Consider the following 19,151-nt stretch of genomic DNA (forward strand, 5'->3'; position numbering starts at 1 on the left):
CTTCGTTTTAGTTCATTATCAAACTTTGAACAAGAATTTTCATTTCATGCTACAGTCTTTGTAACATCCTTAAGGATATTTTATTCAATAAATATTACTGAACATATTTTAGAGTTGGTCCATAATGCTGTGACATGCCAAGAAATCAGTTTTGATAAAATATAATTTTGGGCACATATTTTCCTTCAAGAGTAATACAATCCCATTTCCCATTCAAATTAAGCGTCTGATGCAGCAATAACGTCCTCATTTGAAGATGTGAACATAGTCCTTAGTCGTTGGGGGCTAGATTTCGAGAACAATTTGATGTTTAATTCATTTTTTTTATGTAAGAAGCAAGCAAAAAAGGGTGAACCCGATTAAACTAGTAGTACCTGCCGTGTGGAGATGCCTGTGGATATTGATCTTGAACTTCTGTAAGCTGTAGTGTTCAGGAAAGACGTGCTTGGTAGCTGATAAATTGACGTTCTGGGCGTCTGCAAGCGAGCTCGGTGCTCATGAGCCACATCTATCTGTTGAGTAGTTCTTACAAAAACTGCTCTAGTTGGGATTATGCTGGACAACTCAGAAGAGTATCTGCCGCGGTAGAATCGGCAAAACAGAGCCAGGTCAACGACCTTTCTTCTGTGCTCTAAGCTGTCTAAGTTTCTGGTCAACACTGGATCGCCTATAAGTCGAATTGCTCTCTTCTGTATAGAGTAGAGCATCCTGAGTGTATGCTTGTGAGACGAGCTCCAGATGTGCGAGCAATACTCCTAAGATGGACAAATCTGTTGTGGAGTGTCTTAAAGAGGGCTCCAAGTTTTTGTGAAGCTGCCTTAACTAATTCGGCCACGTGACCGACCATGCCAGGACATATTGCTCCCAACCTCAACACTAAAGCGAATTTGCGATGCTGGTGATTTTTTATGTCCAAACATGATGAAATTTTGAGTTGCAGTGCCAGTCTTTTTTGTGAAAACAGCAGCCTAGTTCTCTACTGCATTAAACTCAATCAGATTGCTTTCACCCCACTCCAGAATGTTTTCAAGGTCTGTTGATTTTTGTATTTGATTGATTGATTTGTTGTTGCCTACGGATTTGGGTTTTAGCCGAGTTTATTGGGACGACTGATTTGAACGACGTAACCAATGCGCTATCGTCAGCAAAGCTAAAGTTCAGGTTTTGTATTGTCGTGGCAAAGAGTTTTTGTCTTCTATACATGGGATCGTTTCTGTTTCTACTTCAATGTACCCCATGACGTATAGTAAGATTGACAGTTGATTGTTTTCCCTTATTCCAAATATTCATGAAACAATATGCTCGTTTTAAAATTATTTAGCTGGGTAGATTTCACCCAATAACTTCTATTATGATTCGGACGTGTAGTAGATCTGAATAATTTTTATGCTCAAATACCCTTATACGTCATTTTAAAATGATATCTTTGTGATGTCTATTATCTTCCAATTTCACTATGTAGTTTTCCATCACTATTTTCAAGACCTATTCCAATTTTTCATGTAACTGCCTCTTGAAAGTCCTGTATCCCCCAGAGAGAATGAGCTGAAATTTTGACAGATGTTTCGAATTTTAAGGGGAAATTTTGTAAATATTTTGTACAACCGCCCTTGTTAAAGAAATATACATGCAGGAAGTATCCTCTCCTATATTCCCATTTAGAGGGAATAGTAAATTTGATATTGATGTGTTGAAATTCCAGGTGAGATTATCGACAGATGATATGGCAAATCAGGAACTTGCGCAGTGGAGAGAAAAGGAGGCTAAACACCAACTGGATATGATTAAAAAATCCGAATTGGAATTATTGAATTGTAACCGGCAGTATGTTTTGAAAACACACAAAGGTACATATTGATACATTACTGAACTGTTGAAAATAAAAAATATATATCACTAAATAGTAATGTACTATATTTTTTAGGTGAGCAAGTAGTAGAAGACGACATCGGTAACAAGGTAGATAACACAGAAATGATTAAAAGTCTAACAGAAGGTTCCGCTTTGGATTCCGGTGATTCCAAAGGGGAAAATTCGAAGGAACGCGACAAAAAAGGGAGTTCCAAACACGGTCATAGGGATAGAGAGAGGAAAATCGGTAGAGATAAAGACTATGGAGGACATAGAATATCGAGTAGAGACCGAGATAGGTAAGTCGGTTTAAAATGCATAACAATGAACACATCGTATACGTTTTTATTTGCAGAGATAAAGATAGGAGTAGAAAAAGGTCGAGAAGTAGAGATAGAAAGCGCGGCGATCGAAAGAAACGGTCCAGATCAAAAGATAGGGATAGAAGTAGACATAGAAAATCATCTCATAAATCATCAAGGCATAAGAGAGATATAATTTCGTCAACTGATAAATTAGATAAAAAATCCAAAGAAATTCTCGAACAGTTGGTGGATAATAAAATTGTCCCGCCATTAGAAGATAGATTATGGAAACATGTGCCCCAAGAAGATATAGTTCCAGGTAAGGGTAAGTGTAGATCTCTTCATTGATTGTTACCAGTGTTACAATAACATTACTTACTGGTTTGTCAGTGCAACTAACATTTTAGGTTTGGGACTAATATTTGAGGAATCCCCGATCAAATATTTACAAATTACGATTTTTTTTCAAAATTTAAATTTTCACAAAACGCTATTTTCACTAAAAATTTCATTAAGCTCTATATGCAAACAATATCCTCCACAGGGACATGACACAGTGGAGATCTTTTCCTTGTCTTTAACTGACTCATTTCCATCATTAAAATACTGACACCATTTGTAAACAGTCTTTAACTGACTTAACAAGCTGGAATAGGTTCAAATTTACCTCAACAAATTAGAGTATGAGTTATACTAGTTAAGATAGAGTTATTATAAGTAATTGTTATTATAAAAATTCATTCCCTTTATTTTTTTTAATCATTTTAAATCATTTTAATCAATTTTAAACTATTGAGAACGCCGATAATCATTTCCCCTCGCTGCTACAAAATTGGGTGGGCAGAAATAGTTCTGATAGTAGTGTACAAATGCCTGTACAAATAAATGTGTGAATCACTGAAAATAACCTTTTTTAAGTCATCAACAATTTATGATCTATAGTTTTTAACCGATGCTAAGCATTTGTCATCATTTTCTGAGCTAGAAATAGTTTTTCTTTGGTTTTCTGGCTTACTGGTCAACTTCCAAAAGTATTTTCCGTATAGTTAAGGTACTCATTTCAACACCATAATCCAAGCCATTTTCACCAACTCTTGTAAATGTTTGGAACATCTGCTTTTCCCATACCAACTACAGTAGCTATATCTCTAACAGGCATATATGTGTGTATCCATTTTTAACAAACAATGTTATACGGAACATAATATTACAACCATGCGCTGATATGCAGATACAATAACAAATGACCTAATAATACTATAACACCAATCAAACGACTTTTCAATATTCAAGGTCGATTCTGCACACTGCCCCTTAGCATATGTTACCAATTTGAGGCAGTTTAGGACATTACCAGTAATTGCAACCCAGATCAGAAAACTCATGTTTGGTTCTATTAAATCGAATAGTATGGTATTTCATATTATTAATAAGGGTTTTATGTGTTTTAAATGTACTTAAATTTGGTTACCAAGTGATAACATATGTCTTGTTTTCTCAGCCATGGAAAGTGATAGTGATCACGAACCTTCCTCAACAGTAACCATCCCAACTCCTCCAAGAGTATCTGAAAACGAAGATGAAAAGAATCGTAAGCAATTCTGTTTACCTTTATAGACATGTTTTCACTATTTGGTAATATTTTCAGAACCAATATCGCCTGAAAAGGAGAAAGAAATCTATTTTACTGTTAGAAGTACGTCGCCTCCACTTCCTTCAAAACCTACAGAGATATGGAGGGGTGTTATTAATATGGTGGACGTTGCTCAAATATCTATAACCGCCCATGAAGTTTCAGGTCAGTATTTGTTTTTTGATTAATGTTTTTCAAATTATGTTGAGACTGAAATGTGCAAATTTTTTTGTACGTGTAAAATAAACTTACTTCTATTTACAAAATAGAATAGAAATTTGTCTTTTCACTTCTAAAGGTTCGTAATAATTGTGAAGAACATTTTACAAATTAATTGTTATGAACTGCTGTTCTAACTCACTTTATTTTATTAGGAGATTGCAGTGGCTTAAATAATGAATTGACTACCAATCTCGATATAGTAGGTAGGATATCCCCAGAAACAGTATGGGATTATATAGGCAAGATGAAATGTTCTGTTAGTAAAAGCATCTCCTTAATCCGATTAAATGCTACAAATATTGAAGAAAAAATGCCGTACCTGGCTTTGTATAGCTATCTTAGTAGCAGAGACAGATTAGGAGTAGTGAAGAGTTTGAATAAGGCGGTTAAAGATTTTTACATATATCCTCTCGCTCCACAAAAGCCTATACCACAAGTTTTACTGCCCATTAGCGGACCAGGTAAGTTTTATATCTCGTCGATTTGTTCAATAATAGAACAATCACATTTTTCAATAATTTTGTTATATTTTCAGTACAACTTGATGCATTTATTATCATTTATTTTTATGTTTTACAATCCCGTGCAAAAAGGATGTGGTCAAAATTAAGTCGATGGAAATGAAATATTTAAGGCAAATAGCTGTCAAAAATAAGTGGTATTACATAAGATTATATAGGGGGTAGATTGTAGATCGCTTTGGCTTTTCTGCCACTCTGTACCTAGAAGATATTTTGTGCAAGACTCTACATCTTATTCTTCTGCTCCTAAAATATTTAGACTCCTCCCAAAGGAAGCTATTTTTCTAGCGTTTTTTTGTTCCACTTTCCAATGTGTTAGCCTACTCCTTTAGGTACGTCAGCCTTTTGTTAAAATGAGGAGGTCATTTGCAGAGTAGTTTTTATGGCTTGCCCACAAATCTGTAGCTGTCGTCCTCAGTCAATCGTCTTAAGGTGGTATTTCTTCTTAGATGATATGGTTATGAATCTTTTGGATTGTGTTAAGTCTGGGATGTAAGACTCCATCTGATTCTCAGCCATCCATTCAGTTCCTTATTGATGAGACAATTTAAGTGGTTAGGAACTGTAGAGGAAAGAGTATTATGACCAAAAATTTGAGAGAGGTATGCCTAACGTGTAGAGCGCCCAAGATAGAACACTTAATCTTGATCCGACACTACAATCCCTCCTCAATTCTAGGAGATTGAGACCATCCATAGACTGCTTCACGATCACTCTTTTGGCTTCTTTTCGAGGCCTTGTCCATCTTCAGACTTCCGGAGGTTTTAGTTTTTAGTGATAGAAAACCTTCCAACTTTTTATCTAAGTGGTAGGCAAGTCTTTCCCGATCTACTCATTTATCCCAAAATAACTTACGGTAGTAAGGCTCTAGTATCTAGTGATTTTAGAGTTTGTTTGCACCCCTACGTTAGCTTGGATGTATACGCAATAGCCTCAATGCCGCTTGGTTATCAAAAAGAAATGTGGTAGTTTTTTATAGAGAGGTTTTTATACTCTATTTATAAAGAATCCGCCATAGTAACTATTAAAAAGCTTTTATGCTTCTTTCTTGGCAAGTTTATTGGCTCTAAATTCTCGAATTACCTTGAACCAAAACGAAAAAAATGCAATAATAGAGTAAACAAAAATAAAAAGAAGAAAATTGTGATAGTGGGAAAGTATAATCAACAAGAAATGAATGGTTCTTAGTAAGGAACAGTTCCAATTGCGCCAAATAAAAAATGGAAGGAAAAATATAAATAGATATAGGAAGGTTGTAAAAGAGAAAGTTTTCAATATATAATTAAGTTCTTCTTAATGTTGCTCATTTGTAAATTAATGCTCCATAAATTCACGATGTTCCTTAACCAGACTTAAATGAAAATTACTTGAACGTCTTCGATCTACTTATACTATATATTCTACTCTAATACTGAATGGAAAGCGTTCCGAATTAGATTTGTTTACATTGATTGCAATTGACTCTATTCTACACAATAAACTTACATCAGTATCATTCTAGATGCTATAATAATAATACTATGTTTCTGTATATATTTTTATATTTTGTACATGATTGTATTCAACGCAGGCATTTGAAAATCATTCTATATGTGAATATTTGAGAATAATGAAAAGAATTCGTGTCACTTTCATTGATATTCCATTATTAACATAGAAAAGGTAAATGTAATTCATGTATATAATCATTAAATCAAAAATAAAACGAAATTTTCGAAATAACCATTCAAACCCCTATTATTTTCCCAGAGCTTGGGACATGTTGCATTTTTGCTCTACTTTAAGTGTATATGTAGATCGAAGACGTTCAAGTAATTTTCATAAGTCTGGTTAAGGAACACTATGTATTGAAACGAGGTTGTATAATTTGTTCAATTAGAGTTTATTATCTTTCTCTTGTAAATTGGCCTTTAACAGGATGCTATGTTGCTATAGTATACCCTGAAATTTTCTATAAACGTTTTGGAACTAATCTTATGAACTTACTAGAATAGTAGGGCTTCGGATTGGCTGTATAAGCAGACCATTACATATAACCTCCTATATTTAATGGTTATCAGATTATATGAATAATTCTATTAAGCAACCAACAATATATATATATATATATATATATATATATATATATATATATATATATATATATATATATATATATATATATATATATATATATATATATACTTAAAAGTTGATTCACAATAAATAGAAACAATAGTTTTGAAAATTAATAATATATCTATAAGATACATTTATTATTTTCTTTCTATTCAAGGTTTTGAAGAATCAAGGCCTGCTCTTTTATTAGGAATTATAGTTAGAGATAAACGGAAACGTCCTTATATAGATTCCATACCTGTAACCAATGTATCTACTTCAAAGAAGTCAAGAATAAGCACACCTCCTCTCCCGATTGCTCCGCCCCCAACAGCTCCTCCACCGCCGCCACTGCCAACTCGATCTTATACACCACCTCCTGTCAAAGATCCGAGATTAATAAATAAATCTTCTACTGTCGCATCTCCGGCGATACCTACTGTTCCAATTACTGTCCCTCCACCGTCATTGTCTATTCCTATAACAATCCCTCCTCCTATAATTTCTATGACAGTACCTCCACCTACGCTAGCACCAGCAGCTTCAGCTGTACCAGAAGGACCAACCACTACGCCTCCTCTGCTTACAGATGAAGGAGGTAAGTTTTATTAATTCATACATATGTGAACAGATGCTCTTGTATCTTATGGTGTCCAAATAATAGGGTTTTCATTATTTTTGTTGTTAGTTCTGTTTTTATATAATTATCTGTTACCATTTTACAAATTTTTGAGGCCAATTGAGCACCAAATCTTATGGTTAGTCTTGTGTAAAGCCAAAGACTGTGACTGGTTCATATTAATCACTTGAAATTTAGAATTTTGATTCAGAATTTGGAAAATATGACCGTCCCTATTCCTTTAGCCCATTCTCCTCAATCAACTACATTTCTTTGTATCATCTTATCGAAACTGGGTATAGCTATTACCTCTATTACACTCCACTACATATGTTATGGTTGAAGCGCCAATGAAAATCGATGCAAATTGAATTATTTCGATGCATACTGTAACAGTCATTCAAATCTAAAAAATTTTGGTTGGATGTGGTCGTACTAGTATGAATGATGATGAGCATTCCAGAAGGCCAAAAACTGCGATAAAGAGTCATGACATCGAAACAGTTTGTCTAACGTGGAATCAAAAGATATTGAAGAAGCTCTGAGTATATCTAAAGTTCGCATGCTCACTTTGGATCAAAATTTATTCAAATGAACTTTGAATTGATTGCTTGCTTATTAATCGTATTATTCAGATCTAACCCCCAGTGACTTTCTAACCTAAATATTTGACATTCAAAACTAAATTGTAAGAAAAAAATGCTCTTATATTTGTTAGATCATCAGCTTTGTGTTGTTCATATGATTTTATACGATGTGCTCAGAAAAATTACTATTTTACTTACCTTAGAATTCTAAAAACTTATTATGATGACATTTAACAATTTCAAATTGAATTCACACTACCGCATGGCTTTCGAGTATATATTAAAATTTTATGAAGAATCTCCAATTAGTATCGTAGGTATTGTCTATTTGAGCTATACAAGATGCAGGTCCTTCCTTTTGAAATAAAATTGATTGCGATGTTAAAAATTCAATGCAGAAATAATTACAAAATATACAGTATAGAAATCAACCTACTGTCTACTATTTATTTTGTCTATAGATGAACCATATAGTCCAGGAGATTCTTCAGGCTCTGATGTTGTTGCATCCACTCCACCCCTAAAACTGTCTTCAGGTAGGGAACTGTCTCCTACTCATTATCCTGAAATACCTGGTAAGTGAAAATTCGAATTAAAAACTTTTCTGCTTATAATTAATAGTGAAAAGAACAGGGTTATTAAAATAACACCTTTCTTTGGGGTTGAAGATGTAGAAAAATATTTTCTATGGAGCAGACATTTGCATCAGTAATAGTTGTAAGAGAAAAATTCGATTCTATAGAAAATTTTTCATTTTTTCAAATTGTTTGATTTCAAACATAAATTACATATTTCAAGCTATACATTATTTTTATATTCATTTCTTATTCACGAGCCATTTATGCTTATTGTAACAACTTCAACAAACTTTATCCTGTAGAATTACCAACATTCTTTCATCATTTATTATGATTCATTTCCACTTTTACAAGCCAAGGTTTAATAACTGTTACTGTCTCTGTCTCGTCTGTGTTGTCAGTGAATATAAATGGCTAGATTTAATCATATGTCTACTTCACCGCTTAATTGATTCTGTTATACTATATAAAAACTTCCATGTTTCCCAATATTCCCTTTTTAAAACTAACTATTTCTTGTTTCATTTAGATGTTGAGGAGTATACAGGAAAAGTGAAATTATTTTTACATCACTATAAATGAAGTTTCTAAGACATGTTCTATTTTTTTAGGGCTCACCATGGGGTTCCCTTCAAGCTCACTAGATGTTCAAAGACAAATCGAAGAATTGAATTTAAAAATTGAAAAACAGAAATCTGAAATTACCAGTATGACGAAAAACATTGTATCTGCCGGCATAACACAAAACATTGTATCGGCTAATATATCGTCAAACATAGCAGCAGCATCTTCCGAAATTGGCACTTCTGCATTAGCCAACATTGCATTGCCGACAAATCTTCAGCAAATATTGGATAGCATCAAATCAATAGGAGATGTGAGTTGAAATATTTTTTTATTTGCATATTTCCTTGCTTTCTACTGATTAGCACTGCTAAGCAAAACCTAACAGTTAATGTGGATTTGGATATTTCATTCTCTCAATTCAACTTCTTATTCTCTAAGTTTCGATTTAAATAAACTAGTTCTTCACTTTAGAAACAAAAAATAGTTCCTTGGGGCCACAGGGGAGAATAGGACGAATAATGGATCAATTTATTGTTCAATTCGTGGATTTTTGCAATAAAAACATCACCTTTGTAGACCCTTGTATTGTTCTCATGTAAAAAACATGATTTTGGTAAAAGTGTTCATTTTTTATTCTTCGTTTAATTGATCCAATACACACTCCCTTTGATACTGAATCTCCTCTGTTCTAATTTGGTGGATCCAACGCCAAACACTCCTGCGAATATATCACATATTCAAATAGTCGATTTTTCTTAAGGCTATCATATAACCAAGTGCTCATTCAAAATTGAAAATATCGAGCTATGTGGGACGTTTACGGCTTCCCACATTGTCCTGTATTTCCAACCTCTGATGGTGTGAATTTTTTGTTTGTGTGTAAAAACCTCAACTGGGAGTGGGTACCTTCCGTGATTGCACGCCCACGCAAGGAAATTTATTAGACCACAGTTGATAGTTTAAAGTCACATTTTATTTCTTATCTCTTCTTTCTCTGAGGTGGAAGGGAAACCTCTACCAGCATAAATTGCTACTAGTGACGACAGAAATGTGCAGCTCACATGCTGTATAATCCACTGCGCTTATGTTTTTGTGGGCCTGTATTCTCCACGAAAACCGTTGTCGGGCATTAGCTATGTCTTCTTAATTACTTTCCTGTATCTTCCAATCAATGCTGGTTGGTTGGGTGGAGGTTTAAGATGACAAATTTGGTTCTTGGTCTTATACTTCGTCGTCGTCGATTCGGCAAGGACCAAGTGTGACGCTTTGTTCAGTGTGACTTCCAGCTCATGTCGGTGTGTCTCAAATCTTGGAGATTCGAAATAGACATGCTCCGCTCTTAAACGTCCACCTTGTATCACTTGCAACTAATTTGAACACACTGTACATTGACAAATTTTGCTTAAGATGTAATTTATTTAAAAGTGTTGGATTGGAAAACTTATCTATCACTATTTGACTGTTGTTAATGAATTTTTCTTACCTGGACTGTATTTATAATCTTCGACACTAAATCCTATTTTTACTTTGCCGCATTTCTCTTCATTAGAAATTTATCTATTTCGTACTCATTTTGGCTAATTACAATTTTGAAGTAGCTACTCTACATGCAGATAGTTATTTTTCGAATTGCATCTGCATGATATTTTTTCACCACTATTAATAATTAATTTAAAAACTTTTTCAGACAAGTGAATCACCAAGTATGCCTAAAGATACCGCACAAACTGATCTAACTATTCCTTTGATGATCCCAAAAAGTTTTAGTCGACCTTTAAGTAACAGTAGCACGCCGATACATAATCCTCTACAAAAATCTATGATAAATACACCCAGTGACACGATACCTTTGAAACTCCCCAGCAAACCTCTTATCAAACCATCATCAGTTAATTCACCTTTGCTAGACGATAAACCGAGCGTTTTGAGTTCCTTAAGTGAAGAAGAATTAATAAAGAAAGCTGCCGAGATGCTAGGAGAAACCGAGGGTACTAAAAGAAGAGACACTTCGACACCACTAACCTCGTTAAACAAAAGACTTAAATCAGAAGTTTGCTTACCACCTGTACCGGGTCTAGAAGATGAAACATAGGGGGTGTAATACAGTAAAGAAATATAGAATATGGTTAACGACGTGATGTTCAATATTTTCCAGGAACGAGTAAGTGAAATAATGTAATGATTCACGAGAAAAAGAATTGAGAAAAGTGTAAATATGTGAAAATATCAAATTTAATCAAAAAGTTGGATTAGGAAGAGGTGTAGGGTGTGATAGTTTCTGAAAAAAGTATATATTAATTTATTTTATAGTTTTCGTTGAATTTCCACTGATAAAATTATTTATTTTTATTGAGAAAATTTTTCTTTCTTTCTATATAAAATAATGAAAAAAAAAATAACGACCATACATGAAGATAAATAAATTTATTTCATAGGAAGAAGATCAAGTTGATAAAAATTTACTCTAACCATTATTAGGTTTGACTATGACAGGTGACTTTATTATTATAGTTAATTGCCCGCCATAAAATACTTCATTCAGCCAATTTTTAGTTTTTCTTGCCTTCTACTACCTCCTGGTCCCCACTACAACAATTAATAAATTTAATCTTTGTCTTTACTCTTGTCGTCAATTTTACTTGGCAATAGAATTGTTATCATCACCATCATCACAGGTCTTGGTGGTGTAGATATTGTTTTTTATCTACAAATGATAAATCATATACTCTAGGTCCATGTCGGCTGTATTTTATAGCTAAAGCTAAATCATTTCCAGGAAAATATTAGGTATGTTGACCTGATTTGACAGGCTAATCAAAATGTGTCGCAGCAGCTAGACGAAAGAAAGTCTGTGTAAAATGTATAACTCAACAGATCTATGCCATTCTCTCTGCTCCATAAATCATTATGGATTTATATAATGTCGTTTTATTTACATATGATACAATTAATTTACCCTAGACCCGTTTCAGGTAAATCCTGTGTCACTTGAATGGTTTTGTCATCATTACAGGTCTTATTTGTGTTGTAGATATTGGTTTTTTTATCTACAAAAGATAAATGATTTACTCTAGACCCATGTCGACTAACTTGTAGCACTCAAATTTAAGGTTTTAAGGATGCCACAATAAGTAAACACTCACTCACTTGCTTTCTTTATCAGCCTCTATATCACATATATTAGTACATATATCACAGAAATATAGATATTAATTATTTTTATGTTACATTTAACTTCTATATTATGTATAATAATTTTTACAGATCCTTTATTGATTTAATTACTCAGTTTTTATCAAATTATTCATTTCAGTTGCATCTATTTTAGTATCACTCTTTTTTTTATCAAAATGTCATGATATTCCCCAACTCTATAGGGTTTCCTAGAATTCCTTACATTCATTCTTATCTTGATTCGTTTTTCCCTAAGGGGTATTCTGGACTAGAAACCTATATTTTAAGCATTTTTGAAACTAACATAGAAAAAATGAAAAACATTTTCACTATCCATTTTTATATGATATTCACTGACTTTTTAAGAATATAAAAGAATTGTAAAAAAAACATAATTTCAATAAATTACAGGTAAAGTGGGGGCTACAAAAAAAATGGTGCGCCCTGGTTGACATGATTCCAGCTCTTGTCTGGAACAAAAACATTTGGAAAATTCTTTTGACTTTAACAAAAAAAATTCACAAAATGGCATCGACATGAAATGTTGAAATTTTCCAAAATCCAAGGTTGGCGCGATAGAGAGATATATAAAAAAGATTTCCATCAAATTTTAAAGGGATCGGTTGTATAGAACTTAAGATATCATGTCAAACACTTCAATAAAAGTAGTTTCGAGAAAAACGCGTCCAAATTTGAGAAACTTTTGAAATTCCAGTAGAATAACTCGTTCCACTCGGCCGGCTTAGACGCTACGTCACAAAATCTACTGTATTTCCGGAAATAATGCGATTTTTTAAAAATCCATTTAAGGACATATTCTTAAGGGTCTAAGCTGTGAAAATATGCAGAAAAATCGATTTTCTAGACCAAAATACCCCCTTAACACTCAGTTATTGACGTAGGTTTTTTTAATCATTTACCATATCGATTTACTGCTGTTTTTCTTATATTTAATAGTTCCTTATCAAATCTTTTATGTAGTTCGTCGATTTAGAATTATTTTATTTATCTGCTTCATATTAACCGTCCTATGGTTTTCTTCTAATGTTTTAATCTTTAATTTAGAATTTTTTACTCCCACTTTACTTATATATTTAATATTTTCCTTTTTTAAAATTACTAATGTACATTGTACACTTATTGTTCACTTATTTTAAATATTTTCATTGTTTTGCATTTTCTGTACCGTTGTTTGCAAATTTGATTTTTTTATATATGATTGACAATTAATCATCAAATGAAAATTGTTAGAGTAGATCTGCAATATCTTCTACACTGCCCGGCAAAATTAATGAATATTTTAGGAAGCAAAGAATTACCCTTTGATTAAAAGGACCGATAGGTTTATTTTGAATGCATTTTTGTAATTTGAAACATGTTAAAAGCATTTTTTTAATAAAAAAGGACAATTTAACAAAATTTTATATATTATATTAATACTCATTTTAATAGTTTGTTTTGCCCACCATTGGTTTGAATCTTCAATGAATATTTCTAATTGCATCTGAACCTATATTTCTTCAAACCTTAACGAGAATTCACTCAAATGTCCAATTGAAAGCAGCAAGGCTCTATTCTTACAAACAATTTTGTCTCATTAGTATTCAACGAGGTTTAGATCAGGACTTTTACGGTCCAAGCTAGAGTTGTAATTTCCACTTCCTTGAGGTAATTTTGTATTACTATAGCCGCGTTTCGGGCATGTATTATCAAGAATTGATAACCTGTACATTTGTTGCCACTTGTGGTGCTAAAGTCTGTTATGTATCGCTCCGCTAAACCAACTAAGTACTCTGTAGCTAACAATGTTGTATACAGAGTATCGTTCACCGTAACTTCGATAGGATCTTGCAGTAGTAGCAACTAAAATGACAAAATCGTTTGTCATCACCAAATAAAATATTTGCTCTTCTTATTGTTGATGGTTGCGCACAAACTGAAGATTATGCCTTTGGTGGTCTTGGGTTATAAGTTACAACTCAATAGGAATACTTCTTGCACTATACCTGGACTGATTGAAGGAAAAATTCTTGCTGCAGTGTTTTAGAAAATCTTGATTTTTTCGTTATCGTTTCTGTCTTACCTCTTAAAATCGTATCGTTCTGCTGGAATACAGTAGATTGTATTAATTCAAGTATTAGTGTCACTTGAACTTCTTGGATAAGTGCAATGGCAGTACCATATTCCTCGAGACAGAAAAATGTCTATTGATAATGTTGTTTTGGATCATTTTTACTTGAAAGAATATTGTCAAAAATGCTTCTTTTTACTACTCCATTGTTGTTTTCAATTTGAAAAGTAGGTGTTAATTTTGCAGCACAGTGTATTTATATTCTGAAAATTAATTTAACTTTATAAAAAATCGTATGTTTTAATTTTCCTTACCCATATATACATTGAATTTGTAACTGGGATTAATTGTTTTTCAGTTTTTTTTCTATTATATTTCATAATAATTGTTTTTATAATTCTAGATATAAAAAAATGTTCAAAATATCTGTCATATTCATTAAAAATATTGATAATTTTGAGATGAGTATTTTTAAGTGAAGAATAAACAATTATAAGTAGAGGAAGTTGTTTATTAAAATTTTTTCTCACTTACATGATAATTACTGTTTACATTGTACAAACTTGCAAATTCAGTCGTGCTAAGATCTACGTCAGCTGGAAAATATTTTTGTTGATAATTCAAAAAAATGGTAGAATTAAATTAGTAGAAAATATTTTTTTACGTTTATTTGAAATACTTAACAATTTGTAGTTGAATTGTTTTAATATCTTATATCAACCTAACCTAACCTCACTCTATTTTGGACATTAAATTTTTAAACACGTTCACTGCCGAACATAAGATGTTAGATATATAATAGAGAAAATAGTTTAGAAATTGATAATTCCTCAGATTTATCAGCTCATTGACAATTTTGGATCATGAACGTCTTCTTTAAGAAATTTTAATTTTTCTTTATCATTAAATTTTAACTTTACGTTTTGAATTGATATTCAAAAGTGTCGTTTATTATCTTCATGATCTAACAAGTCAGTTTTACATCTATAGTTGGAATATTCGTCTCTAGAATATTGAATTACATTCCAGACTTCAGTTTTAATACACAAGGTGTCCAAAAAGTTTGGAGGTTAAATAAAATGGAAAGCCATTTAATATGACCTCTTCGAGAAATCACTTTGTTAGGAATAATTTGTTTACCGTTCTAATTACCTGTAATCTCGCAGAGTCTTAGAATGATTTTTGAAAAAGAAATAGGTTTTTGATTTTTCTTTCAAATATTTGCTTTTTTAAAGGATAATAATCAAATCTGTCTTGTAGAATTATAACTCTGAATACCTAATTTTTCATTTTTAACTATTTATTTTTTTGTATGAAATTATTAGTATCACTTAAATTATCCTCCATATTGAAAGAGACAATTATTTCACGATATTTTATAAAATAAATTGTTTGAAATTAGTTATGTTCAATTATTTTTCAGTATATGGGGTGTTTCATGAAAAATTGTTAACTTGAATAGTTTTCAAATTTGATGGATTTCATTCCAGTAAAGATTCCATTATTTATTAAGCTGCTTTCCTCAAATAATATATTTGGGTCCACCAAATCTTATCCGTAATATTGAACTAAGCTTTTTCAAAATTTTTGTTTGTTTCGTTTCTTCCACAATAGAACTCATTAGAATATGAACTCCATTTCTCCTAAGATTTATTATTGTTGTGGGTCTAGTATAGTATGAGTTGAATAAAAATATGATAAAATGATGGAAGTCTAAAAATGAAACAACTTGGTTCCAATGATAATAACATATTACTCCTATACCCTGCTGTTGTGTCCTTATTAGAATACTATTGTTTGAATGATGCAATAAGAATTGATATAAGTTAGTAACTTTTCAAGATTGTTGTAGTTGTTTGGAATGTTAGACCTCTTCTGTAATTTCTAATTAAGCCATTTCATTAGACTTTTTATAGCCTTCTTAATAGCTCATAAGCATTTGACTTGTATGTATAATTGTGGATATTATGATGTGGTTCATGGTGTCCTCAATTGTTGCTGGGTAAAATTTATGGAAGCAACGGAAAACTTTGACACTTTGGTGTCACTGTAAAGTATTGCACCTACTTTCTGGTATGGTATCCATATGTGAATACCGCTTTAGTTGTAAAATTGATTTAATGGTATTAAAAAATCCACGAAGTAATAACTTTTCACTTAAAATATTGTTTCAAGATTGTTTGAGAAATTTTGACCGACAAAATATTTTCTGATTGTGCTTTTTTGTTTACTCCTATGTTAATATGACTTTTTTACTTGGTCTATTATTTATAATAGTTCTATATCTGTCATTATGTGGTGGTTAATAATGTTGAATAATTTGTATTTTTGCTTCCACTGGCAGTATACTGCTTTTTTTCCTGGTGTATTATCCCTATACTCTTTTGAATGCGTCTGACGAAATTTTGTAATTTAAGTTTTATAAACTTGAAAATCAGAATAATATAATTGAGTCTTGCTGTTTTATGTCTAATTCAAGAAGTTTGTAAGAGTGGTTTGAATGAATTTTTCCTTTAAATAATTACACAAAACATTTTGTAACTATATAGGCCAAGAAAATGAGTTTCTGAATTTTTTATATAAGTTACTAACATCTGTTGAATTTTTGTCATATCAAAGCATGTTTGGCAAGATAAATTTATAATGTAGATTTTGGGAACGAATGAAAAGGTTCTTTGTTGATGCGACTTTGCGCACGTCTTTATTAAGTTCCATTGCTCCAGAAACTGGTAAAAGTAATGAAACTTTTTGTTCCATGAAGCTCAGTGATTATAAATGCGAGTAATAGTAAAAAATTTCCAGCTTAAGATAAAAAATGACATTTTAAATTATTTTAACTTTGTTATAACCCCTAACTCTATATATGAATAAAACTATAAAGGATCATTTTTATGTAAAATTAAAAGATCTACAACTTTGATTTGAAGTTTTTTCTACTCATACTTAGAAAGAATTCTAATAATTTTTCCCACCACTTTCCGGGGGATTATTCCATAAAATTCTTGATTTCGGAGTAACTTATACTAAAAATTTAGGAACTTATCCAGCAATATTGAATATCTAATTATTATATCAATATATAATTTGATGATTTCAATAGTATGATTAACATTTCTGTGTATTGTCACATCAAGTCATTGAAACCTTGAAAATGTGGCAGTTAGCTGTGTGATTTGAATATAAATGCTTAATAGGATTATGATTCACTGAGGTCTGAAAGATATATTCCTGATCCTTCAATACATTTTAGGACATCCACCGGCTTCAATTTGGCCAAATATTTCTATGTGTTGAACCCTAAGATTTTGTAGTGCCTTACATTCAGCAAGTTTGTGGATAGATGTTTCGTTTCCTATCCCATAGAATTTACAGTCGTCTTTTTCCACTAGTTCAAGCTTTTTGAGGTGTCCATTCACCCTAGCTTTTTAACTTTAGGGAGCTATCGAAAAAGATGCGGATCCTTAAATGAAACGATGCTAAATAATCAGATGACTGGTTAAAAGAAAATGTTCTTCTGGTTAGTATGTTGTTAAAATTTTGCTTTGTGGGGAAACACAAATTATTTTCAAATTGATTCAATTTTTAATTATATTACACGAATGTAAGTATATAAAAAATTTGCTTAGAACCCCTTCAAAATTATCAGTGTTTTATGTGGATTACTTGTATATATAAATGTATAATTTTTGTACAGATTTAGATTTAGCAAAAAAGTAGATTAGAGATACTTTAGTATTTTGTAAAAAAAATTAAAATAGAATTAACTTTCTATAGTCCTTAATTGTATCAATTATATATTTCACACAATTTTTGAAGAGATAAGTAATGTTTTTATGCAATGTATCTGTTTTTATGTAATATAATTGTTCAAAAGCTGTTTAAGAAGAATAAAAACTGCATTTCTATATAGTTGTTTCAATTTTCATAATATTTTACTCAATCTGCTCCATAAAATTAATACTGGCATTTTTATAACTGAATGAAACATGTTAACAAAAAACATAGTTGGACAATTTGACATAATGATGTGTTTGTTAATTGTATCCTATCATTAAAAGCTTTTTATGTAATCAAACTTCGAATTGTTGTTATGCAAGAGGGAGCTTTGAGAATACACTTTGTGAGATAGTTCAAAGAGGACTCAACTACGCAAGAAGGTGGTATCGATCGGTGGGACTAAATGTCAACCCGAATAAAACCTACTTAGTTACCTTCATTTGGAAAAAAAGTCAATCTCAACGCCATCAAGCTAGGCGGGCAAGTCATTGAATGGAAAACAGAGAAGTATCTGAGACTCACACAAAAAAGTAAACTTCTCTAGAACAAACATGAAAATGAAATAACCACAAAAGCCCTGATGGTGTGCATAAACTTCGCAGGGAGGAATTAGGGTTGTAACCGAAAAGACCTACTGTGGATGTACAAGGCAATCGTGAGACCAATCATCACTTATATAGCAGTGTTTGGGGTACAAGAACTAGTCTGAATACCACGAGGAGCAATCTCTCTAAGTTATTAAGATTGGCTTGCATGTGTGTAACCGGAGCCATAAGATCATACCCAACAGCTGCTCTAGAAGTGATTCTAAATCTCCCATCTCTCAATGAAGTAGTGGAAAGCGGGAAAAGATCGTACGTGAGTTTAATGTAGGAATATATAGATAAATATAATAGGGAATATGTTATTAATAGAGCAAGAGTCTGTTATTAAAAGATTGTTAGCACATGCTCCCAACACAGGTAAGAACAATGCACACTTACTAAAAGTGTGTAAAATACCAACTTTTTGATTTTGATACTTCCTTAAAACTATTATTTAAAATCACGCATCCATTGTCACAAACTTAACATCGTGGTAAGCCCTTGCCAAACATCCTTAAGATTTCTCTAAAAAAGCTGATTTTTATATATATAAAATGGATAATAA

At 32.0% G+C, this 19,151-nt stretch overlaps 1 protein-coding gene across 3 annotated transcripts in view; it reads left to right on the forward strand.

The window, feature by feature from the left end:
* The window catches only part of LOC130451373 (uncharacterized), a 39,422-nt gene extending 21,292 nt beyond the window's left edge, over positions 1-18,130 (forward strand). Inside the window, exons 12-22 of one of the 3 annotated variants that reach the window (XR_008910714.1) lie at positions 1,703-1,847; positions 1,925-2,150; positions 2,207-2,481; positions 3,658-3,747; positions 3,805-3,954; positions 4,164-4,472; positions 6,808-7,227; positions 8,297-8,410; positions 9,025-9,290; positions 10,668-11,141; positions 17,476-18,130. Coding sequence is in view for 2 of the 3 variants with exons in the window: in XM_056790355.1 (XP_056646333.1) it covers positions 1,703-1,847; positions 1,925-2,150; positions 2,207-2,481; positions 3,658-3,747; positions 3,805-3,954; positions 4,164-4,472; positions 6,808-7,227; positions 8,297-8,410; positions 9,025-9,290; positions 10,668-11,072 (2,400 nt within the window). In the remaining variant the exon portion in view is untranslated. Of the gene's footprint in view, positions 1-1,702; positions 1,848-1,924; positions 2,151-2,206; positions 2,482-3,657; positions 3,748-3,804; positions 3,955-4,163; positions 4,473-6,807; positions 7,228-8,296; positions 8,411-9,024; positions 9,291-10,667 lie in introns of all 3 variants that reach the window. The other 2 variants (XM_056790355.1, XM_056790365.1) reach the window with 2 other exon arrangements.
* Positions 18,131-19,151: the final 1,021 nt, after the last annotated feature.

This window comes from Diorhabda sublineata, chromosome 1 (genome assembly GCF_026230105.1).
Source record: "Diorhabda sublineata isolate icDioSubl1.1 chromosome 1, icDioSubl1.1, whole genome shotgun sequence".
In the NCBI taxonomy this organism is placed as follows: Eukaryota; Metazoa; Arthropoda; class Insecta; order Coleoptera; family Chrysomelidae; genus Diorhabda; species Diorhabda sublineata.